Source organism: Dipodomys spectabilis, unplaced genomic scaffold, assembly GCF_019054845.1.
Source record: "Dipodomys spectabilis isolate Male_0828 unplaced genomic scaffold, ASM1905484v1 ptg000265l, whole genome shotgun sequence".
Lineage (NCBI taxonomy): Eukaryota > Metazoa > Chordata > Mammalia > Rodentia > Heteromyidae > Dipodomys > Dipodomys spectabilis.
Genome location: NW_024870942.1, coordinates 804,998 through 830,922, shown reverse-complemented (window position 1 = coordinate 830,922; position 25,925 = coordinate 804,998). Strand labels below are relative to the sequence as shown.

The following is a 25,925-nucleotide window of genomic DNA, read 5'->3' as shown; positions in this document are numbered from 1 at the left end:
ATGACACTCTAGATTTCTAGATTCTAGACTCTAGATTTCTATCATATAAGTTACATATAATTAACTCTCAGAGTTTATTCAAAATGTCCTAACTACTCCAAACTGACATCCTTTCAGGATGTATGACCCTACACCATAATCAATCACAAATCAATTAAAGACTTCAATGTAAGGCCAAATACCCTGAAATTATTAACGGAAGGGATAAGAAAAACACTAAGGCTCCTTGGAACAGGTCAAAACGTCTTTATTTTGCAAGTAAAGAACCAGAAACACAACAAATAAAACAAAGGCTGGATAAATGTGATTGCATTAAACTGAAGAGTTTCTGCATGGCAAAGGAGATAGATAGCAGGATAAATAGAAAGCCCACAGGTTGGGAGAAGATATTTACTAGCCATACATCAGACAAAGGTCTCATCTATAAAATTTACTTAGAGCTCAAAAAATTAACTCCCTCAAAAATATCCTTAAAGAAACAACAATTCCCATCAATAAGTGGGCTTAAGACTTAAAGAGATACTTCCTAAAGAAGAAATAAGAATGGCCAATAGACACATGAAGAAATATTCAACACCTCTTACCATAAAAGAAATGCAAATCAAAACAATTCCATGTCATCCCAGTTAGAATGGCCATTATCAAGAAAACTAATAATAACAGTTGATGACATGGATGTGGCCATGATTTATGAGAACTTAATTAAATGAGATTTTAAACTTGTTTGAAGTATGGATGAAGCAGTATGGATGAAGCAGTATGGATGTTCCTGAAAAGGCTCAACATACAGCTTCCCTAGGGCCTAGCAATCCCACTCCTTGGCATTTACACAAATGATCACAAACCAGCCTGCACTAATGCCACCAGCACAAGCATGTTCATTGCAACATTATTTACCATAATCAAGATATGGAATTAACCCAGATGCCCCTCACTGGATGAACGGATCAAGAAAATGAGATATATATATATATACACAATGGAATTCTATGTTTCCATAAGAAAGAATGATGTGGCCCATTTGTAAGGAAATGATGGACTTGGAAAAAAGTATATTAAGCGAAGTAAGACAGATCCAAAGAAACATAGAATGTTTGGTTTCCCCCGTTAATCCAATGTGTAGTAAAAGACAATTACACTTGGACATGATTAATTAAACATAACTTGAAGTATGGCACAGTGAGGACAAAGGAGGATATTCTTAGGAAAGGACCACAATGGCTATGTGCATATGACCATATAAAATGATGCTTATCAAAATGAACTCCAAGAAATGGAAACAGAACTTTTTTATTTACTGTTTTCAGTACTTCCTTCCTTTCTATCTTTCTTCCTTCCTTCCTTCCTTTCTTTCTTTCTTTCTTTCTTTCTTTCTTTCTTTCTTTCTTTCTTTCTTTCTTTCTTTCTTTCTTCCTTCCTTCCTTCCTTCCTTTCTTTTTTTTCTTTCTTTTTTTCATTGTCATTGTTTTTTTATTTCAGTACCCTTTGTCTTGTATATAAGTTTATCTGATTTGGGGAAGGGAAGGGCATCACAGAAACAGTGTGACAAAGGGTGAACCAATTCAAAGCTATACTTATTAGACACTATGTTAGAAATAACCTTACAACTTATGGGAAAGGAGGTAGGGAAAGGGGGAAAGTGGGAGAAAATGAGGGCTGGGTCACAGTGTTCAAAAAGAACTGTACTCACTACCTTATTTATGTAACTGTAGCCCATCTGTACATCACATTTACAATAATATTTAAATTTAAATTAAGAACAAGATTGTATAAGGGGCTTAGAATTTACCATATCATGTAAGTGTAAATGTCCAGATTGGGATCACAACTTTTGGCATTATGAATGTATCCTTTCTCCAGCCTCATCTCATATTTCCCACTTCTTTTTTCATATGTGTACAGTGAATATTCTTTAAACTTTTTGAACTATTAACAATTTAACAAAATTAATACCAGGAAGATGGGACATGATGTAATGTTATACTTCATAACTCAGTAGTTAAACTATAGGATTTCAGTAGAGAGTGTGAATCATCTAGAAATGTAAGAAATATATCTCATATTTGGGAAATGAGCTCATCATCCTATTTGTGGAAGAGGGTTAGGGAGTTTGTGTTTGAATGAAGAGTACTGTATCATATTAGGAAGAAGTATGATTGTACTAATGGCTTTATTTGAACTTGGAATTAAAGTAGGTGAAGACAGAACTCAAAGTGACAAATAAGTGATGTGGTAGCTATACACTGTTTCCCCATAACTAGGACTGTACACAGCTACCACATCACCTGTTGGTCACCTTGAGTTCTGTCTGCACCTACTTTCCTGCGTGGTTTAGCTTGTAGAAGTCATGCAGAAGATTTGTAATGTAATTGTGATTCAGTAACTATGTCAAGTATTTGCAGATTTCCAGTTCCAGGCACTCAGAACCTCTCAGGCATTGCCCTTGATCTCCCTGTTGACTCACAATCCCACCAGCTCCCACATTGCCTCCTTGTTCACATTATCTTGTTTTGTGTCAAGGATGTCTGAAGAATGAGGCAAATAACATTGCTTTTGCTGAAGTCATTCCTCAAGTGGTATAGAAGATGGTGTGTATAGACAAGATTGCTTTGCCTTTTAGGTTCTGATGTAGAGAATCTTTTCATCTGTGATTTGGTCATTCCTATAATTTTTTGGTGAACAGTCTGCTCAATAATATTTCTCACCTTAAATTTTTTCTCTTTTATTGAGTTGTAAAGCTCTATATATGTTCTGTAAAAACAATCATTTCACAACTTACGTTCTCCATAGATTTTATCCTTGCTAATGGTTTATCTTATTTCCTTAAAGATTTACAAATTACTGTACAGAAAAGTTGAAAGTAATGCTAAAAAATAAAGAAACTTCAATAAACTGGAAAATAAAACTATTAGCTTTAATTCACACAAATTGTACATTACGTAATGCTGCTCACATGAGGAGCAGACCTACTTTTGCTTACGTAGATATAGTGACTCACATCATGAAAAGATGTTCATATAATGAAAAGAAACTTTAAAAGGATTAATATGGAGAACTCACCCTATCAGGATCTGCTAGAAAGAACAGTGAAACAGATGGTGTTGGTGAAAATGTGACACATAGGCTAATGTAGATGTTGTATCAGTATAGAAAAAGTAGCTAGTAAAGAAATAATCTTACATATATACATTCAACAATTTTCAGTTAGGTAAGAAACATTTTAATGAAAAAAGAAAAAATGACTTAAAGAAATCAAGTGACCATCCATATCTAGCAAATAAAAATGAACAGCAGGTTCAACTTTTAAATACTTTCAACATAGGCTGGGAAGGTGGCTCAATGGTAGAGCGCTTGGCTTGCATGCCTGAGGCCCTGGGTTCGATTCCTCAGCACCACATAAGCAAAACGAAAAAAGCCAGACTGGTGCTGTGGCTCAAGTGGTAGAGCACTAGCCTTGACCTGATGAGCTGAGGGACAGCACCCAGGCCCAGAGTTCAGGCCCCACGACCAGACCAAAAAAAAAAAACTTTCAACTTACATTCATTTAGACAGCATTTTCAGACTCTAAAGCAGTACTTTTTAAGAAAGCACATTTAAATTTTTTTACTTAATTCAAATTTACAAGTTATGGAAACATTTAATATCCAAATCAAGCAAACAGAAATAAGATAAAGGATGGAAAATGTATCGTGCACATACAGCTTGAAAGATGGAATTGCCATAACATTATTTGATAAAATAAATTTTAACCAAATAAGCAATCCAAAGTTAAGGACTACTTTTAATAATAAAAAGTCAATACATTAGAAACATATAATACTTATAGCTTTCAGAAATACAGGGGGAAATAGATTTCAACAATAATATTTGGGAGTTTAATACTTTGCCTTCAGTAAAAGCTAGGACAACTTAGTAGATTAACAGCAACACTATAAAGCAAGTAACTCTGACACATCTCCACCCAACAGGAGAAGACACATCCATTTCAATTGAGCAAGAAACCCGCTATAGTGTAAGCAGACCATTCAAGACACAAAAGCATGAATGGGAATTAGATGAAGGCAACATACATGTGGACCCTCTCCTCAGACATTGTCCTGTTTCTGCTTCACTGATATTTTAGGCTGCAAGAAATGGAGAATGGCCTTTGCCCCTGGGGCATGTGGTGAATGAAAGGAAAAATAACCCAAGCAGAAAGTATCCAAAAGACCACTGGGACAAAAGTCACATAGAGGAAAAGATTTATTGCCAATAGAGCAAACAAGGCTAAGTTGTCTTGAGGGAAGGGAGAAGATGGCGTCATCTGGCTCCTTGGAGGACCCTTTATATACAGTTGGGGGCTGGAGGTGTTACCTGTGGTTGAAGGTGGGTGGTGCCTCATCTGCGGAGCTTAGGCCTGTGAAGACCTAAGCTGACTTAGAGTGAAAATGCCCGAATGTTCTGGAAATGCTAAACTAAGCTGCACTGCTGTCAATAACATCTTTATCCCAACTTTTTTTTTCTTTTTATTGCTCTTACATTTTGTCCTGTGGGGATCCAACACACTGCAGTTAATTTATTTTGATACCATCTTGTATCAGCCACTTGGCTCATTCCATGTAAGTTATTTGTAGTGAAAGATGAGGTATAGACTGAGAAGGGAAGAAAAGACCAAACCCATGGAGCAACTGTGGGTGAAACTGCCAATGTAGGAAAGAGACATGAAACTGTTTAAAGGGGCTACACCAGGCTGAGGGTTTGTGTAGAGGCTGCAGGTGCCTAGGGAGTACTGTGTCTCTCACAGCACAGAAGTAAGTGGCAGAGTCTGTATTCTGGGCAGAGGAGATGTACAGCAAGCTGCCGCGTTCCCTGGTGTCTATCGTGGCTACGAGTCTCCCATTGTGCTTTGTTCCTGAAGCAAGGTAAAACAGGCTGATGAGGCCTCCTCTTGGATGTTGCTGAAACCACTGCACAATGGTTACTGTGCTAGAAAAGTTGCACTGCAGCGTGGAGTTCTCTCCCTCCTGGAGAAGCAAGGCCGGAGGACTCTGCTCAACCTGATTTCCTCTTACACCTGAATAAAAGAGAGAAATGATCATTTATGTGATCGTCATTACCACAACTGCAGAGTTCTGAAAGTGCTGCCATAGATTATGAATGAGAAGGACACATCTTCCTGCTTCTCCTCCACATGCTACAGCTGAGAAACCCTCTGTGTACCCTAGATGTGGGACAGCCCAACTCACAGCATATCTGGACTGACAAAAGTCCCAACAGAGTGCTCAATAGCCCTTTCATGTTGCCTGTCTGGTTATGTGAGATAGGTATATATAATTCAACTGGGCCAGGTGTGTCAGGGCTTGACTCTGGCACTGTTCCTTCTACTGCAACCAATCAGCTGAGTTCCTTTACAGCCTCTGTGCAGGAAGCCCATCCCCCACACCTAGCTGAGTGTCTTCATGGAGTGGAGGGGGAGAGGGAGAGTGTGATTCTGATGTTTTCTTAGAACATAGAAAGTGCTATTAGGAAGAAATAATCTATTGAAAATGTACATATTTCTGACACCTGAGTTTATGATTCTGAATAAACAAATGTTTAGTCAGAACTCCTCCTTTAGCTGCAGAGTAGGAAGGTTAATTTTAATCTACAGAAAAGCTATTTCCTTTATAGCCAACAGTGCCCTCTTATGACAAAAAGTATACACAGTATAGGCACCATTTCAGTGAACTTTATTTTTTATGTTCTTCCAGGGTTCAATATTATAATTCATAGAGAAATATTTATGTTTTGTGAAGACAAAAATTATCAGGCAACTTTTAAAAGTTGGAAACACTATTAAAAATTGAAAATGGACATAAAATTATGTCTGGTTTGGCTTCAAATTGTGATCTTAAGAACTTGGTTTCCTGAATAGCTTATATTAAAGGTATGAACCACCATTGCCTAGTTATATTTATGGTACTTTAAAATGTAGGCTTATGATCCAAATTAATGCATTAGGCTTCAAATCATTCTTGTTGCATGGGTAATTCAGGACATACAAATTATTATCAACAAGAATGAATACATGATGTCATATATTCATGTGTCCTTTTTGGGAGGTTGTACAATGATTTGAACTCATGACCTAAAGATTGCTAAGTAAGCACTCTATCACTTGAACCACACTTCCAGCTCCTTGTAGTTTATTTTTCAGATAGAGTATGATATATTTGCTATGGACAATCTCATATTGTGATCTCACCAATGCCTATAGCATAATACATGACAGGAGTAAACCACAACACTTCCACTTTGCTTGTGTTTTGAGATGAGGTCTCACTAATTCTACCTATGCTACCTCAATTCATGATACTCCCAATCTCTACCTCCCATGTCATTGCACCAGATTCTCACGCACATTTAAGTCCACCATATGCTTTCTTTTCTTTGGACAGAACCAAGCTTGAAAAGGAAGCAATGACTTTTCTTCATGTTTGTGTTCCTACTTTAACAGTCACAGGATTTAGTAAAAATCACGATGAGAAATGTTGTTCATATATGATTTCAAAACATGCCTCCTGATCTAAAAATCTTTCATGTGTGTGCCATGTCTAGGGACCACAGAAAAAAGAAAACATTTGTGAATGTATTTGACATGACACAAGTAATTTAAAAGTTCAGAAACCTCCTCAGTTATGTACTAAGAAAAGCCTTGTGGCTCCTTTAAAACATGCACCCTAACTTTTGAGGATATTACCAAAGTGAGAAGATCAAAATAAATCATTTGCAACCAGAGCACTAGCAAAGACAATAGAAACTCTATTAAACTTTACCAGCAGAGGAAGCCAAGCAAGTTCGACAACACTTGTTATCCCCACACTAAGAAAATGGCAGTAGAAAGTTCATGATTTTTAGAACATGAAATTCTGTCTACGAAAAAAGTTATCTGTAGGAATGAAGCTCTGTTGGCATTTGACTCCGGAATTTGGCTCTGGAGAACCAGTGGACTGCTGGTGGACCCTTGTCTCAAAGACCAGCAGCCAGCTAGCAAAAAGCTTATATATGTCAAAATCATTTAAGGTGTAAGGAATTTATCCTAACAAAATTGTTCTCCATAAGCAAAGAAAACCATATGACCACTTAAATCTAATAAAGGTTTTAAATCTAAGCAAATCTAAGGAAAAATATCAGAGGAAATCAAGAGGCAATTATTTGAGGGAAGTAAGACTTTCCTGGAGCTTAACAACTCAGGACACATTTGTGATCCAAAAACGTCCTCTATTACCTCTAGAGTTTTTCAGAGCTGTGTAGAAAGCCTGCTCCACCCAGCAAGGCACCAACATGGCAGTAAGGACAAGGCATATTACTGAGACCCAGTTTCCTTACTTCACATGGACACACTGGACAGTGATTACGGTTGTCCTGGATGGGACAACAGAGGTGAGGTCACTGATTTTATCATGCTACTCAGCATGGTGTACACTTTACAGCTTACTAATTATTTATGGCTGAATTCTTCATTTACTATTATCAGATTATGATTGGCTTCAGGGTCCTGATATAGTGAAAATGAGCATAAGGATGACAGGGAAGTATTGTGTACTTAACAAATGCCTCCCGGATGGGCAGTATATGGGTCTTGTTCACAAAAGAAACAGTCCCTGCCTTCAGTCACCTGAGTCATAGTGCTGTATGACAGCAAAATAAGGCAACCAGAGAGATCTGTGTGTCCAGACTATTAGAAAAAGAAGAGAAGAATAAACTCTGCTTTAGGTTTCAGTCAGAGAAGGGTCTTCTGGAGGAGATGCTTGAATTGGGTCTTCCGTGCTTATATTTCCCAGTGGAAAGGGTGGACAACAGATTTCTGAAAAAAGTTGAGCCAGAGATGGGTCATTTATTGGAGAAAGTATAATAAATGCATTTAGATAAGTTAATGTGGCTCTAGCCTTGAAGGATTAATATGTATCTTCATAGAAATTTCTCATTCCAAAGTAACAATGTCAACTCTGAGCTACTGATTAAGTAGACAGCTCTTAGATATACCCTTGACATCTACATTAATTGAACCATAGTGGAAGACAATAATTTACTAGATGTTAAAGGATAGTCTCCTGCTAATTATTGGATATGGATGAGAGAAATTAAGTTTGATCACTGAGGTAGTGTTGCCTTTTCATGGTCATAAAGAAAGATTACACGGGATAATTTCCTTCAGCCTCAGCAAAGTTTGTCCTTTACAAGAAAGTGTTTGGTCTTCTTCTGTGGCCAATGATCTCCTCAGATTAAGAGAGACTTCCATTGTTCTATAAGTGGGTCTATAGGAACTATTTGGTAGGCTGTTATTGCTAGGGGAGAGCAAGATTACAAAAATTTAGCATATGCACCACATTTCAGTTGGGTTCCTTTGAGAGTGGCTGTTGGTCCTGAGGCTAAGATACTGCATGTGCTCTTCCCCTTCCCTATCAACATTAGATCAGCATGAAGTATTTTTATCTTTTTTGAATTATTTTTAATTAATTTATTTTTATTGTATAGGTGATGTATAGAGGGGTTACAGTTATGTAAGTCAGGTAATGAATACATTTCTTTTTTTTTTTAACAGTGTCACTCTTCCCTCATTTTCTCCTCCTGATCCCCAACCCCACAATTTGTATAGTTCATTTTCAACACAGCATCTAGTGAGTACCACTGCTGCATTAGTTTACCCATTGTCCCAACATTTCTATGTTTCCTCTTACCCTCCTCAAAACAGATAAACTTACATACAAGGTAAAATGTATAGAAATAAAACTAGTGACAAAGGGAGAAAAAAGTAAAGCAATAATTGTATCTATTTCTTGGAGTGCATTTCACTAAACATCATTTTATATGACTATATGGACATAGCTATATGATCCTCTCCCTTTGGTCTCACTGTGTGAATGTTTAGAGTCCTGTATAATTTATCATATCTAAGTGTAACTTTTTTTTGTCTTTTACCATCATGTTTACTTGTGGACTTATAAGAACATTCTAATTATTACACATAAGGGAAACCATGCAACTTATGTTTCTCTGAGTCTGGCTTATTTCACTTAAGATAATTTTTTCCACATTTTTGCATTACTTTATGAATAGGGAAATGTCATTCTTTCTGATGGAAGCATAGAATACCATTGTGTATGTGTGTGTGTGTGTATGTATGTATGTATATATGTATCACCTTTTCTTGTTCAATTCATCTATTGAAGGGCATTTGGGTTGATTCTGTGTCTTGGCTATGGTAACAATGCTGCAATGAACATAGATGTACTGGTAGTTTTAGTGTTTGTGATCTATTGGATAAATTACCAGGACCTGGATTGCTGGGTCCTGGAGGAGCTCTATGATTAGTATTTTGAGGAACCTCCATATTGCTTTCCAGGGTGGTTGAACAAGTTTATATTCCCACCAATAGTATAGTAACATTCCATTTTAGCCACATCCCCACTAACATCTGTTATTGTTAGTTTTCTTCATAATGGTTATTCCACCTGGGGTGAGGTAGAATCTCAATGTTGTTTTGATTTCCATTTCTTTTTTCTTCAGAGATGTTGGACATTTCTTCATGTGTGTATTGGCCATACTTACTTCTGAGAAGTCTGTCTTTAAGTCTGTAGTCCACTTACTGTGGGGTAGTTGTTTCTTGGAGGGTTTCTTTTTTTCAAATTTTTTTATTGTGAAAATACCGTACAGAGGGGTTACAATTACATGGTCAAGATATAATGAATATGTTTCTTATCAAGCATTGTTGCCTCCTCCTTTCTTTCCCCTTCCAACCCCTTCCCATCTCCCCCGAGGATTTCTTTTTGAGAGATTAATATTTTGAGCTCTAAGTGCATTTTACATATGAAGCCCTTTCCTGATACATAGCTGGTAAAGATTGTTTCTCATTCTGTAGGCTTTCTATATTTACCTTGCTAGCTGTGTCTTTTGCAGAATCTCTTTGATTTGCTGAATCCCATTTATCCAGTCCCTCTTTGATCAGTTGTAATTTTGGGTCTTTATTTAGAAAGTTTTGACATACACCTAGGAGCCCCAGTGCTTTCAATATCCTTTCTTGTAGTATAGAGGCATCTGGTCTCACATTCTTTGCAGGGTGACATGTAAGTCTAGCTCAGTTTTCTAAATGTATATAGCCAATTCTACCAGCACCATTTGTTGAAATGATGGTCTTTCTTCAATCCTGTGTTTTTGACATTCTTATCAAATGATAGGTTGCTATAGGTCTGTCTGTGGGTTCATTTCTGGGTCTTTGATTCTATTCCATTCATCTTCAGGCCTATTCTTGTGCTAGTAACAACAACTTTGTAATGAAGTTTGAACTTGATATTGATATTCTTCCAGTGCTGTTCTTCCTGCAGAGGATTGTTTTTGCTATTTGGGATCTTATATTATGCCATATGAATTTTTGAATTGTTTTCTCTATATCATTGAAGAATGTTGTTGGGATTTTGATGGGTATAGCTTTGGGCAGTATTGCCATTTTCACGATATTAATCCTTCCAACCCCAGAGCATGGGAAGTTTTTCCATTTCCTTAAGTCTGCTTTTATTTCTTTTTTCAGATTTTAAAGATGTCATAACAGAGGTCCTTCATATCTTTGGTTAAGTTAATGCCTATTGCTTTCATGCTTTGAGTCTTGCTCTTCTCATTGTTGTCATACAGAAAAGCTGTTGATTTTTGTGGGTTAATTTTATACCCTGCTACTTTGCCAAGGTTTGATATTAACTCAAGTAACTTGGGAGAGGACTCTATAGGGTTCTTTAAATACAGGATCATGTCATCTGCAAAGAGGGAGAGTTTTACTCCTTTGCTCACTATTTGAATCCCCTTTACCCTATTTGAATCTCATTTATGTTTATCTCTTGCCTTATTGCTCTGGCTAGAAATTCCAGCACTCTGTTGAACAGGAGTAGAGAGAGTGGATATCTTTGTCTCATTCCTGATTTTAGAGGAAATGGTTTTAGCTTTTCATCATTAAGTATAATACTGGCTCTATGCTTGTCATATATGCCCTTTATTATATTTAGGAACGCCCCATGGAATCCTAGCTTCTCCAGAGCTTTTATCATAAAGGGTTATTGAATCTTGTCAAGTGCTTCTCTGTATCTATTGAGATGATCATGTGGATATAGTCCTTATTTCTGTTATTGAATTACAATAATTTACTTGCATATATTGAACCAGCTTTGCAACCCTGTAATGATTCCTGTTTGGTAATAGTGTATGATTTTTTTTGTTAGTTGTTGAATTTGGTTGGCCAGAATTTTAGTCAGAGGTTTTGCATCTATGTTTATCCAGGAAATGGGTCTACAATACTTTCTTTGATGAGTCCCTAATGTAGATATTGGATTAATGTAAAAGAAGTAGATATTAGATAAAGAGGTTTGCAATTACATAGTCAATAATTTTCAGTTAAGATAAAAAACACTTCAATGATGGAAAATGATTTAAAGTAAGCATCCAAATCTATTAAATGAAAATGAATTGTGGGTCTACTTTTCTTTTTTCTTTTTTTAATTGTGAAAATTCTCTACAGAGGGGTTACAATTACATGGGTAAGGTAATGAGTACATTTCTTATCAAGCATTGTTGCTTCCTCCTTTGTTTCCCCTAACCATTCTATCCCTCCTCCAGCCCGACCCCCCCTTCCCATGCCAAAATTGTAAAGTTCATTTTTCGACATAACGTCTTGTACAGCTCATTGTTGCAATGGGTCCACCTTCCCCTCTACCAATTATACCTACATTAAATACAGTGAAAACAGGGGTTATACCATGGGGGAGGGACACACAAAGCAACAAAGAAATATCTTACAAATATGTTAGAAACAATAGCAAGCAAGCAAGAAACATTTAAACCCTTTCTTTTATTCTGTGGTTTGGAAATGTAAGGAAAACTTTCTGAGAAAGGATATTCTTATTTTTATATAAACCAATTTACAATAATCAGAATATTCCATTTCCAAGTCAAGCAGACAGAAATTTGATAAGCAACGAAAATGTATACTATATGTAGAGCCAGAGAAATGGAATTGTATTATTATTTGATGAAACAGACTTTAAATGAAAGAAGGGGCCAAAAATAAGAGCAACTATTTTTAATAATAAAATTGTCAATTATTTAGACAAAACCCTTATAAATACATATGCTCCTAACACCAGCCCCCAAAATAGGGAGTAAAAGCTAGTAGAATTGCAGGGAGACACAGCCATTTCAACAATAATAGTTGGGACTTCAGTACTTTGTATTTAATAAAGATAGGACAACTGTACACTTAACAGAAACACTATAAAGAGAGAAGCTCTGACTCACCTCCACTTGACAGTATGATACACATAATCTCATGCAAGCAGGGAGACCTCTCCAGAGTGACCAGTTCATTCAAGACTCAAAACCACGAATGGGAAATAGACAAGTAGAACAAACAAATTGAACTTTTCCCCAACAGTTATTCATCATACATGGGCATTCAGTGAAGTTTTTCTGTTTCTTTTTCACTGGAAATGTGAGCATGGACTTTGCCCCTGTAGCACATGGTAAGAATGCCTGAATGCATGCCTCACTAAGCTGCATGAATGTTAATAACTTCTTTATCTTCCTTTTTTTTTATTGCTTTAAATTTTTATCCTTTTGGAATACAATGCACTATAGTTAATTTATTTTGATCTATTTTCTATTTTGATTTATTTTCTATTAGTTCCAAAAATTACAAGACACATTTTTGTAAAAAAGTAAAAATATTATGAATTGAAAATAGATATTTATGCCTAGCTTAGCTTCAATTGTGATCCTCAGATGTCTGCCTCCTGAGTACCTAAGTGTCAGCCACCAGCACATAGCTATCTTTATGATTCTTTTACATAGGTAAAAGTTCTATGATCCAAATAAATGCATTGGAGTTCACTTGTTCTTTTTTGCGCAAGTAATTAAAGACATTCACATTATTATCAACTTTAGGTCATATACTCATGAATTTCTTTTGGGGGTTGGTACAGGTGTTTGATCTCAGAACCAAGAACTTGTTAGAAAAACACTCTTCAACTTGGAACACACTTTTAACTGTTTTTATTATAAGATATATTTTCTGAAAGAGTATAATGTTCTTGTTCTGTCCAACCTCAAGCATATATATGCTTCCAGCAGAATCAATGACAGATAAAATCACAATACCTCACTATTTCTTGAGATGAGGTCTCACTAATTTTGCCCACATTTGCTTCAATTCCTCCACCTTCTTACGTAGCAGGTGTTAGAGGTCTGAGTCACTGCACCAGACTTCCACACTTGTTTAGGTCCTGCATATGTCTCCTTTTTTTCAGAGAGATCACAGGTATAAAGGAACTACACAATTTAACATTCTAAAATGAAGGCTCTAGCTTTTAGCCCATGTTTCTATAGCAAAAATTAGTATGAGAAATGTTCATGATTTCCAAGCATGCCTCTGATCTAAAAATCTTTCATGTTTGCGCCATGTCTAGTGGTCACAGAGGAGAGATCATATTCATGTACGTGCTCCACATGATATGTGTTAACTTAAAGTTCAGAAATTTCCACATAGTGGCCTGGTATGGGTTTCTCAGTTAAGATCCAATGCATGTACCAAGAAAAGATGCTTGTGGCTCCTTTAGAGCATGCACACTAACTTTGGTGGAAATTAGGAAAGTGAGAAGCTCTAACCAGATCATTTGCCACCAGAACACTAGCAAAGATAGTAGAAAACCTATTAAACCACCAGTGAAGCCAAGCATGTTAGTATACACTTGCTCTCTCCAAACTCAGGAATTTTAGAACAGCCTGGGTTATATGGTGAGAACCTGTCCAAGAAAAAAGCTGACATAAGACTCAAGCTCTATTGGAATTTGTCTCAGGAAAATATATCTTTGTAGTGTTAAATTAATAAATTTGCATCACTCCTCTACATATACATCCCTAAGAGATCTTATATTTACACTAAGACCAACTGCTTCAAAGTTTTGAATTATTGCTCCTTATAGATTAATATTTTAAGATAACAGATATGTTCAAACAGTTACTTTTCTATAGATTTTGTGATTTAGAGCAATATTATTTCACAAGCAATAGAATGGAAAGTACACAGTTTTTCCTCAAGCTCTCTTACCCCATGTTCATGGCTTTTCCTATTATTTACTTGTTTTACCAGGGATATACTTGTGATTACTGATAAACTCTCATGGAGATGTCATTGTCATTCACACTCCATGTGTGACATTAAGGTTCATTCTTTTTATTGTTTGCTCTTCAGATCTAGATAAATCTCTTTGAAAAGTGTTCATCATTACAGTATCTATCCTATAGACTAGTTTAACTGTCCTGATGTTCTGGAATTAAAAAATAGTGATGACTGGATATTTCTGCCAATATATTTAAAAGTGAATTTAATGTTTATAAATTGTGTCTTCATTAAAACAATTATTTAAATTCAAAGTGATAAAACATACTCTTCTGAATGATAGCTGAGGGGTTTGAATACCTCAGTGGAGGATGGAACCCACTAATCAGTGTGAGTCAAGAGTGAAGTGGTAACAGTCTGTTATACTGGAAGAGGAAAATGGCTTCTACAGGACCCCAGACCTAGTTACTGTGAATTTACACCAAGTGTTTGTCTCAGGGCCTCTGGAGATTATAAGCGCCATAGACTTGTATTTGGCGATTGTCTTCCTTTCTCTTTAGAACTTCAGAAAGTAGAACTGCTCCCAGCCTCCAAAACCCATTTCAACATATGCAAGCCCAGATAAGGAATGAACAGCCCAGAACTTCAGAAAGTAAAGGGAGGTTCTCTAGATGAGCTGAACCCTAGGGCTTCAGTAAGAGGTCTCCTTCCTCTGTGTGGGAGCCAGACTATGGAGAAACAGAGCAGGATATTAACCATCTGAGGCCAGTGAATTGCAGCCCGTAAGCCCCTCCCCTTATATCTGAGTTCTTTCCTTGCTTTAAATGCTGCAGGAGAACCACGGAAACAATCACAATATAAGAAAAATATATCGGCTTCACAGCAGAAGGGCTGCCTAGAATTCAAATCTTCTGATAGCCAAGATCTTCAGGTTCAGACCAAGTACATCATAACAATGACCTTCCAGGCCAAATGAAGGCCAGTGGGAAGGGTGTCTCAGTGTGAGCAAGGCACACCAGGCATCAGCCTATACAGACTGGCCTCCCATGTGTCTGCAGTGCCTTGAGCATCAGGAAAAGAGATGTCTATGGTCAACATGTGGCTAAAAGCAGAAAACACCAAACATTTTAGCAGACTTCAAAGGGGTGTATGAGGCCTAAACAATGGCTCTTTCTCCTTTCATCTTCGACTACTAGGCAATATGGTACCTGAATTCACCACCGGCTTGCATCTACTGTTCAGTCACATCAAAAGTTAAGATAATTTGATGCACCTTACAGTTGACTGTGAGTATAACACGGTATAACACTTTTCCTGATGTATTCAGGAATAGATGGTTCTTCTGAAAGATGACTTTTCTGCTCAGAAATCCTCCTTCTCCTCTCCCCCCGACTTGTGCCTGTGTAACTCCTAGTCACTGTTCAATCACCAACAGGTATCCCACCTCTGAATGAGAGAACCCAGTTATCTCTTGCATCAGTGTCACCTCCTCTTCCAACATATGTGCTTCTGTCCCTGTTCTTCCCATGCCTTATTAGAATCCTGTGTGTTTTGTTTCTCAAGCTCTGATTGGTGCTCCTAAGTTCAGAAACTTACTCTTTCGAATATCTGGTCTATATCACAAATATTGAAGTCACTATCTCATAAACTTTGCTCAAAAATACATGACTAATGATGCTAAAACAGTAAGTGGATATGACTGGTGAGAGAAATTACTTTGTCATGAGAGACACTGAAGTGAGAAGACATGCTCAGTCTGTAAGGTGACCGATATTTTGGAGACATTTACTAGGAGACAGCAATGGATGTACAGTTGAATGAATGACCAAATATTTTGGTGTATCATTTCTTTCCTCCCCAATGTAACTTTATTTTTCTCTTCTCAAACACATCCAATGAATGCATCATTTTCCAGTCTTGAAACCTGCAAGATTAGAAAGACAATTATGCTGCCTTCTGCATCAGTATGTCCTGGCTCTAGGAGATTGTAGTAATGGACAGGAAGCAGGTCCCTCCCAGTTCCCACCTCTTCATTTGAATAAATAAGAATAAGTTATTAGCATGAATTCTGTCCAATTAGTTTCCACCAATGAGCCACAAAGGAATTTAAAACATAGACAAACCCTTCTAAATGATCCTGTGCTCCCCATCTAACCATCATTCCTGAAGTTCTCTTCAAACTCCTAAGCAGGAGGCAGGGTCTCTTGCATTGACCTCTAAGAGATGAGCCTCTGAGCCTCTGGCCCAGAATGTCAGATGTCACCTACTGCCCAGGGCAAAGGCATGAAGAGGCCTTCAGGGTGCTAGACACCATTCCATTGCATCCCACAAGAGCTCCAGCTCCAGGTTTGTGTTTTCATTGCTAGCCTGGACCACAGTGTCCTCCACCTGGATTCCCCGAGGTCAACAGGGACTCTAAGTAGAGCCATTTGGGGAGTAGCCACTGTGTAGGACAGCTCATGTGGAGAGCATTTAGGCAGATGCAAAGACTTGAACTCTTGGGGTCATCTTGTAGAACAGCATGGTTCCAGAGGGCCAGGGACCCTGCAGCACCTCAGGATCCTCAGCCCTTCTGGGATGGCCACAGGGGACATACTTTGAGGCAGTCATCCCAGGTGGGCTGTGGCTGTTCACAGTTGACTGGCCCTGGGCCCAGCCAGGCTACCACCTCCTTAAAGAGCTGCCAAGACTTACACCTTTGGTTTCTTTCCTATCAAGAACAGACTTGAATGGAAACTACCTAGAATTTTCACTCAACCCTCCATCATTAAACCATGGCACACACACCAGTACCATTACCTTTGCTGCCAGAGTAGTTAATTAAAGCCCCCTTTAAAGCTGTCTTTCTATCTTTCTGGGAGAGACTGAATGAAGAATTTGGCATTCCACATTGGCTTCTAGTGGCAATGCATGCAGGGGATTCTGGAATAAATTCCATGGGTTAAATGCAGCAGGGACTAGGGAAACCTGGAACATGGTCCATAGCTCCCTGCTCTTGTAACAGTCACTGCCCTTCTCTGAAAATCAAGTCTATGTTGCATATTCTTGTATTCCACTTACAACTTTGGCCAAGGGGTGGGAAGGGGGGAGGTGAGGGTGTAGGGGGGAGAGGGGAAGGGATGGGAAGGGGAAACAAAGGAGGAGGCAACAATGGTGGATAAGAAATGTACTCATTACCTTGCCCATGTAATTGTAACCCCTCTGTACAGTATTTTCACAATAAAAAAGAGAAAAAAAACAGTTTGCATAAATGTTATCATACACGTTGGTCTGGAAATAAACAAAGGTGTAGTTTTGAGTATCCTTGATACATTATTTTAATCAATTCAGCCCTCAATAGTCAAATGTGGACATTTTGCACATCTATCTATCTAAGGAAAAAAGAAGAGTATTAAGGACAATGTTTAAGTTTATAAACTTGTTTATAGTGATAGTTTTACAGATAGTTTCTTTAAACTTTACAAGATGTAGGCAACACATATATCCATATTTTTGTTCATAGCACCATAAAAATTTAAATTTTTGGCACCAGTGGCTCATGTTTATAATCATGCTTCAGATCTGAGGATGGAGAGTAGAAGCCAACCTGGGCAAGAAAGTCTGCGAAACACTTATCTCAATCACTAAAAGCTATATGTTGAGCTGTAATTTAAGTGGAGAAGTGTTAGCATTGAGCAAAAACACTTAGGAACAGTATGCATAGCCTACTTCTAGCCCAAAGACTGGCATATAAAAAATAAATGAGAATGAAAAGAGAAAATAGAAAAATATTTTGACTAGAATAATATTGTGTTTTTAATTTACCTTAAGGGAAATATATTTTTATTTTTTTGTTATGAGTATTTTTTAATTTTTATTTATTTTTATTGTGAAAATACTGTACAGAGGGGTTACAATTACATGGGCAAGATAATGAGTACAATTCTTATCAAGCATTGTAGCCTCCTCCTTTGTTTCCCCTTCCCAGTCCTTCCCATCCTCCCCCCACCCCCCCATCCAATCCCCTCCCACCAAAGCCTTAAGGGAAATATTCAATTACTCAAACCCTCCCTGCTATTGCTCTTAACTCCTACAGCATCTAGAATGTAGCAGAATTTCTCTGCTCTGGGGTCTGTGCTGCAGCTCAGGCCTTACTGGGGCCCCCATAGATTTGGGTTCAGTCTGCAGGTGTCAGGGGAGCACTGTGCACTCACTGCACAGAGGTAGGTGGCTGAGTCACTGGACTGGGAGTCTCTGATGTGCAGAGAAAGATAAAGGCTGCCTCTATTGAGATGTGCTGTGAATCTTCCCTCCTGTTTATCACCATTAGAGTATGCAAACACCAGCAGTTCAGGGCCCTTCCCGGAATACTGTCTGTACCACCAGAAGTACTGAGAAGCACTGTCTCTGTAAGTGCAGTTGAGACAAGCGGTAGCTCCTTCTGGAACACTGAGGGACTCAGGATGCTGCTCCACCTCTTTCTGTTGACAGCTCACCCCTGTGCAGAAAGACGAAGGTCACACATAGTGGTTGGATAGTGGAAGCTCCATTTGCAGATTGTAATTTATCTTTCTATGGGCCTCCACTCTTATCGAGTGATGAGTGCCTTCATGTTTTTCCTCATAGACCCGTGACAGACAACAACTCCCAAAACTGAACTTTATGTTCCCATAGAGATACTAACTCATGCCAGGTACCTGTGGCTCATGCCTGTAATCCTAGCTTCAGGAAACTGAGATCTGAGGATCATAGTTCTAAGCCAGCCCAGGCAGGAAAGTTTTTAGATGCTTATCTATAATTAATCACAAAAGAGCAAGAAGTCGAGTTGTGGCTCAAATGGTAGAGTGCTAGCATTGAGCAAAAGGAGGTCAGGGATAGCACTCAGGCTCAGTTCAAACCTCAGGACTGGAAAAGAAAGAACAGGGGAGGAAGAAAGAAAGAAAGAAAGAAAGAAAGGAAAGGAAAGGAAAGAAAGGAAAGCATAGGAACATAAGAAAAAAAAAAAAAAAGACTAACTCACAGCTCATGTGAAGCCACCAGGTCACTGAAAAGATACTAAAGGATCTCATTATTTTTTCCCCCTGATTCATGGATGACTCAGATAACAAAGCCTAAAAGAAAAATGAGACTCATTCAGGTTATTTCCAGTTATTGGTTTCTCAAGAATCCCATCTACCAATCAGAAGAGAGGATCTTTACACAGCCTTCTCCTCCCCTTTACTCACACTCAGAAGCTTTTGTGAGCTATCCTCCACGTCCCTGAGAAGACACTGCCATCTTGTGGCTTCTCACTTATATTCAAAGGGCAAAATTTTCTCCAGTGGACTTTTAAATTAAAAATCAGACATATAATTAAATTAAAATTGAGACTTTTCTCCAAATCAATCTGTTTGTCATTTTTCTGTGCATGTATTTCCTATCAGATGTCAGCTCTTTTCTGAGTTGGAGGAGTGACTTCCAAATACCACTTTCCTGCACTGAAAATCACTCATAACTCTTCTACTATAGAAATCTGGGTGAGGTTTATGAGATCAGGGACCATTTCACATTGCAGATCTCTTCTGCCAAGGCACCCCAACACACGCTCCTGCTTTCATTTTTTAATTCCTGGAATTTAAAATATCATTTTAAAACAGAATGTCTTAAAATTTGGCTTAGCTAACATAATTTCTTCTCACAGTTGGAGCAGCATTTATTTTAAATTTTATTTTACAAAGTTTATATTAACTTTATAAAATAATGGTTTGTGATATTTTAATACATGTATTTTGGTATCATTATTGCTTTAATCCTTAACCATACTCCTTCCCAACCCCTTTTCTTCCTAGTAGCTCCCTTTGACTTCCATGTTTATTTTTCTCTCTAGAATGCATAAATGAGAGAAAACTGGTGGCACATGTCTTTCTGAACTTGGATTATTTTATTAAACACACTGAATTCTAGTTCTACACTTTCTTCTTCAAAATGCTTCATTTCATTCTTCTTTATCCTTGAATGTTATGCAAATGCTATATTTTCCTTATATTATTTGTCCACTGCAAAACACTAAGGCTGATTGCACAACTTGGTCATTATGAGTTGTGTAATAATGAATGAGTGTTCAGATACATTTTTATCTGCTTACTTTCATTTGGCTGGGCATAAACCTAGAAAAACATAGTTCAACCATATGATATATCTCTTTTTAATGTTCAGAGGGATGTCAACACTGACTTACAAAGAAAGCTGGATTAATTTAAATTTTTACCAACAGCATATAAGGGTTCCTTTGCCTCTAAATCCTTACAAGCATCTGTCGCATATTTTCATATCCATTCTAACTAGAGTGTGATTGAATCTCAATGTAGTTTTGACTTGGAAACATTTTAACAAATAAGGTTAGGACTTAACTGCTCAGAATTGTTCTTTCCTTTTCCATCAATTACACATTTTTTGGAAAGAGGACTGATTTAGGTTGATGCAGTAGGACTAGAGCTGGATTCCATACTTAGACTTTAAATACAGCTGTATCACGTGAATCTGTTCAAATTATCTTATTTCTTCATTAGAATATAATTGTGATTTCTAAGAGTTGATCTCTAAGAGCTATGGCGGATCCATGTTCTGTATGCCTACAATGTTCAACTACAGTAAAACAAACATAGGAACTGTTGTCCCTAGTTTGTTCCATGACCTACTCCATGGCCTTGCAGAATGAGAGGAACACTGACTAACAAGGCAGAAGGCCCTGTCTACTCAAGAAACACAAAATCAGTACCCAGAAAAGATTGTTTAGTCAGACCCTTCCCTTTCTCCCCAAGAAATGCACCGGAAACAGAGAGAAAAGCTGTTCATAGCAAAATTCATTCCTTCAAGAGTTCACTGCACTTGACCAAAAAAGGAAAAAGTAAAATAGCTTGTCTCGGTAAATGTACAGTCTAAAGGAGGAGTTCCAGCAGCATGTGAACACAACCATAACATACTAGACAAGAGTGAAAATGAAACATAGAACTTTAAATATGGGATATAGCCCCAAAGCAACATTTTTACTAGGAAGCAGGAAAAATAGTATGAATACATTAATGTGAAAGTAGACCAAAGAGCCACATCAGCACTGGCAATATGATGCAACTTATTTGCCATCAAAACTGTCCTTCAGAACTCACATGCCTGATGATGTGAAAGGAGACAGAATTCTTCCCAGTGCCTTCGGTGGAGTTATAGCCATTAATCACCAAAGAAATCTACAGTCATCTTTCTTTGTGCCGATCATTTTCAGACACAACTTGTGAGCATCAAAATACAAAAATGCCAGTTTCCAATCCAAGACAATTACAATTATCTTAAGTTAAATACCAAAACCAATGGTAGTTATTTGGGCCATTGTATTATATATACTGTATTTTAAAAATATGAATGAAGGAAACCTTTATATAGGTAGAAATCCATAATATAGAGCTTTTCCTATTCTGTTCATCTCTGTGTTGTACACATTTGTCTTTTAAATTATATAGGAAAAAATGAATAAAACAAAATAAGATACCAGATTTCTAATCATCTATATGATCATGACCCATTGTTCTTTGTTTGCTATAGTTCCAAACTGGTGCCCAGTGCTGTTTCATTTCAGTCCAGATCACTTCCTACAGCATTTCCTGTACATCAGTGTTGCTAATGGCAACCAGTGATAACACAATGGGATATCACAGCCCAAGAAATGAGAAAGGGAGCAGAGGATAGAAAATCCAGGTATCATAGGGTCCATCTCTCACTGGCTTTTGAACCCCAAGCTCCCATAAGTGAATTTATTTATTTAGTTCAGCACAGAGAAGGTTACTAAAGGTATGTGCAGAAAACAAGGTATTAATCTATCTTGTGGTTACAGTTTTTGACATAAGACCTAATTTGTGTACATAGTAATAACTCCCTATAGCTAGGGAGCAGTGAGAAGCAGTGACCATAACACATTCATCATATTCCCATTGCTTCAAGCATTATAGGGGCCAGTCAACTGTGACTTATACAACATCGGGTCCAGTTAGTTTTAACTTACACATTTTTCTTGCCTTGCCTGTTTTGACCTTTGCAAGGCCCAGTTGTCAACCTTCTGAGTACTGAGGAGGTAGCCTTCCAACCTCTAAAACCTTTCCTGGTCTCACAGCTCAGCTCTAGAGCTCCCTAGAGGTAAGGTTTATACATGATGAACTCTATATGCCTTGAATATCTTTAGATATTCCAGTTTTCTTTTTCTTTTTGACATTTTATAAGATATAGAGGCACTGGTTGAAATGTTTTGTTTTTGTTTGTTTTGTTTGCTATTTTCAGCCTTTTGCATATGTCATTCCAATGCGTTATGACATCCATGATGTCTGATGAAAATTGAAAGTCCATAGCATGTCACTTCTCTGTCATATTTTTCATCATTTTCAGCTTCTTCTTGTCTTCAACTGATGGATTACAGTGTGTAATATAGACTTCTTAGTCATTATCCTTACGGCACATTTTGAGCTTCAAGGATATATACATTCAGTCTTCCACTGAATTGGGGAAGTTTTGGTCATTGATTCATTTATTCATTCTTTACTCTACCCTCTCCCTTCCCCTTCTAGGATTACTATTATCCCTATGTCTCCATATTTGATAATGTCTCAAATATCTCAGTCTCTACTTCTATTTCTTTCCTCTTTAAGCTGGATAATGTCAACTTACCTATCACCAGGTTTGAGGATTCTTTCTCTTGAATGTTTAAAATATGTTGCTGAATCACTCATGTGAAATTCTTTTGAGTAATTTCCCCTTCATGGCGATCTTACTGACTTAATAGAGTTCTGGGTTGTATCATTTGCATTACTCTTTCAACAAACTTTTCACAATCAAAGCACCCAAGCTCTGTGCTTTAATTACAAGCCACTTCTATTTCTATCAGTAGCAGAAATCTATAGTGGGATTGTGTATGGCCATTTATAGACTATCAAGATGTACAGTTAAAATACTGTTAATGGTGCCTGGCAGCACCATTAGCATACAACTAGTATCCTAGCTTCTCAGGAGACTGAGATCTGAAAATTGGAGTTCAAAGCTACCTTAAGTAGAAAGGTTGGTGACAAACTTATCTCCAATTAGCCACCAAACAAAATGTCAGAAGTGGAAGCTAGGTGCATGTGGCCTGTAATCCTAGCTACTAAGGAGTTTGAGATCTGACGATCGCAGTTTGAAGCCAGCCTGGGCAGAAAAGTCGCTCTGAGACTTTTATTTCCAATAAGCTATTCAAAAAAGCCAGAAGTGGCTCTGTGGCTCAAGTGGTAGAGTGCTAGCCTTGAGCACAAAGAGGCCCACTGACATTGTCAAGGCCTGAGTTCACACCTTAAGACTGGCAAAAAAATGTCAGAAGTGGAGCTGTGGCTTAAGTAGTAGAGTTCTAGCCCTGTGGGAAACAAACAAACAACAAAAAACTCAGGGAAAGTGCCAGGCATTGAGTTTTACCCCATGGCTGTTCCACCCCACACAAACATAAACACATACACAAAGTACCATTTAGTTTTCATACCAGGATTTACTTACTTTTCTGTTTTCTTGGTGTTTTACAACTACTATAACAATTACATATTGTTTGGGTAGAGGAGACTAGTTACAGTTGAAATGTTTCCTGTCTTACCGAGGAGACTAGTTACAGTTTAAATGTTTTCTGTCTTACTAGGCTTAACTTCTGATGGGACTTTAGCTGGAGATGGAGTGTTTGTGGTTCTGAACTAATTGATGCTTTCATGTTACTTGCTTCCACAAGGTCTGGCTGGGCTGTGAAAAAGGCAAAATTCAGAGAAATCAGTAGCCTATCATTTCAAAGAATGAAATAGTAGAAAAAGGAATTTAATTCGAGGTAAGTTCAGATTCATCACATAAAGTAGTTGATATGTTATAAACACACTCTTTGGAGACACTGGTTATAAAGGGAAAAATCCCACCTTAAATTATTTTAAATCATTTAATTGTAACCCCTCTGTACACTAATTTTAAAATAAAAAGACATGAAATAAAAGCTGATGATAATTTCCAGGAAAAAATAAATGCAGAAACTTTCACTGTTTACCTTAAGGCCAGGCCTGGATCTGCAATGTGGCTCAGGTAGAGTGATATGGTTCAGCCTTCAGATGTTTTGGAAATGTTGACCTTCAAAGTGCAGAAGGAAGGTACATCAACAGGATGAGAGGCTGGAATGTTCAGAACACTGTGGACTGTATTATTTCTAGGTTTATCAATAACCTTTTATCTTCTGAGCAGAAGGAATTAACACTAAAGAGAGATATCCTTCCTCAGGATATTGCTAGAACCAAAGCAATTAAGAACTTGGTAATTGTAGTTGAGAATGGCAGGTGTTTTGTTCTGGGTCCTCATAAATGAAAGGCTCTGCTACACACAGACAGTTACACACCCTGTCTAAATGGAAACCACACAGAGGAGATGTATTAAAACTACTTTTTATACATTCTTCTAAAAATGGTGACCACAAATGAGCACAACAACTCTCAGCTCCCTGTGGAAATTCCAGACCTACATAGGAGATTACAATAATCTGTCCTCTTTATAGACCTCTGAAAGACACCGTTTCCCAAGCAGTTATTACAAGAAAAGCTTGAATGAAACTCCTAAAAGCTTTTCCATCTTTCTGTCCATCAGACTCAATAGCCAGATGCTGCTCTCAGTTTCACTGCTGCACAGCGAGGCATAGGGATGTCCATTTCTTGTTTCTTTTCTCTGATATTTGTATGATTTTCATCAGCAGATAAATGTGCTGAAGCTATAGGCATCTCTGACATAGCCGCTCAGCTGCTAGGAACTGTCATGCTCAGTTTGTGTTCAGCTTCCCCTGTGGTTTCTGTCACTGTGTCACTTAGAGCACAGTAGTACACAGCCATGTCTGACTCCAGGACAGCAGTTTTCTCCAAATGGAAAGAGGTGGCTTCTCTGTCATAACTGGCTGTAAATCCTTTGTGGCTGCCTTTGTCATTGGCTGTCATGGCTTTCAGGAGGAGTTGTGGACCTTCTCCGGGATACTGAACATACCAGAAGAGAGAAGGATATCCTGTGGTTGTGTAAGTGCAGTTTATCCTTAGGGAAGCCCCTTCCAGCACCATCACTTGCCCTTGTGTCTGGGTCACTGAATTTCCATGAGTCCTTCCTGGGAGGGAAAAGAGATGTGTGTCACTTTGTGAATAGAGACCTTAAGTAAGCTTAAGGTTAAAATTTTTGCTTGCAATAGAAAGAATAAAAAATTGGCATGTTACTTACCAAGTAGTAAGAGTATCACAGTTACTAAGCTTGGAGAAGCACACATCTTAGAGTATTGCATAAATAATCTTCCCATACACTATGTTCAAATGAAAGAGAACTGATTAAACTTAACCTTCAATGCAGTCAGGATATGAGTGGTGCTATGAAGTTGCTCCCCCTGGTGAACAGGGACTGAATTGTGCTGAATGCTTAACTGAATGCCTTTCAAAATTCTCTTTTTAAAATATATTTTTATTGTAAAAATACTGTACAGATGGGTTACAGTTAGATGAGTAGGGTTATGAGTACATTTCCGATCGAGTATTGTTACCTCCTTTCTTTTTCCCCAACAATCCCTTCCCTTCCTATCTCTCCAACTCCTCCAGGCCCCACCCCCGACATTGTAAAGTTCATTTTCAGCATAGTGTCCTGTGCATCTCATTGTCACAATGGGTCGACCTGAACCCCCATTTAAGCATTCCGCTATATCCCTTCCCTTCCCCAAATACAGTAAAAACAGGGGTTATTCCATGGGGGAAGAACATACAAAACAAAAGAATCACATAGTACATTATAAATACAT

At 37.8% G+C, this 25,925-nt stretch overlaps 3 gene segments (V, D, J or C); all 3 read right to left on the bottom strand.

The window, feature by feature from the left end:
• Positions 1 to 4,063: 4,063 nt before the first annotated feature.
• LOC122125386 lies at positions 4,064 to 5,277 on the bottom strand. The segment is given in 2 exon segments: positions 4,064 to 5,053; positions 5,226 to 5,277. Coding segments are annotated over 2 exon segments (516 nt in total).
• A 12,900-nt stretch (positions 5,278 to 18,177) lies between these two features.
• LOC122125388 lies at positions 18,178 to 19,192 on the bottom strand. The segment is given in 2 exon segments: positions 18,178 to 18,593; positions 19,116 to 19,192. Coding segments are annotated over 2 exon segments (417 nt in total).
• Positions 19,193 to 24,894: 5,702 nt separating this feature from the next.
• Positions 24,895 to 25,451, bottom strand: LOC122125454. The segment is given in 2 exon segments: positions 24,895 to 25,250; positions 25,361 to 25,451. Coding segments are annotated over 2 exon segments (432 nt in total).
• Between the last annotated feature and the right edge of the window lie 474 nt (positions 25,452 to 25,925).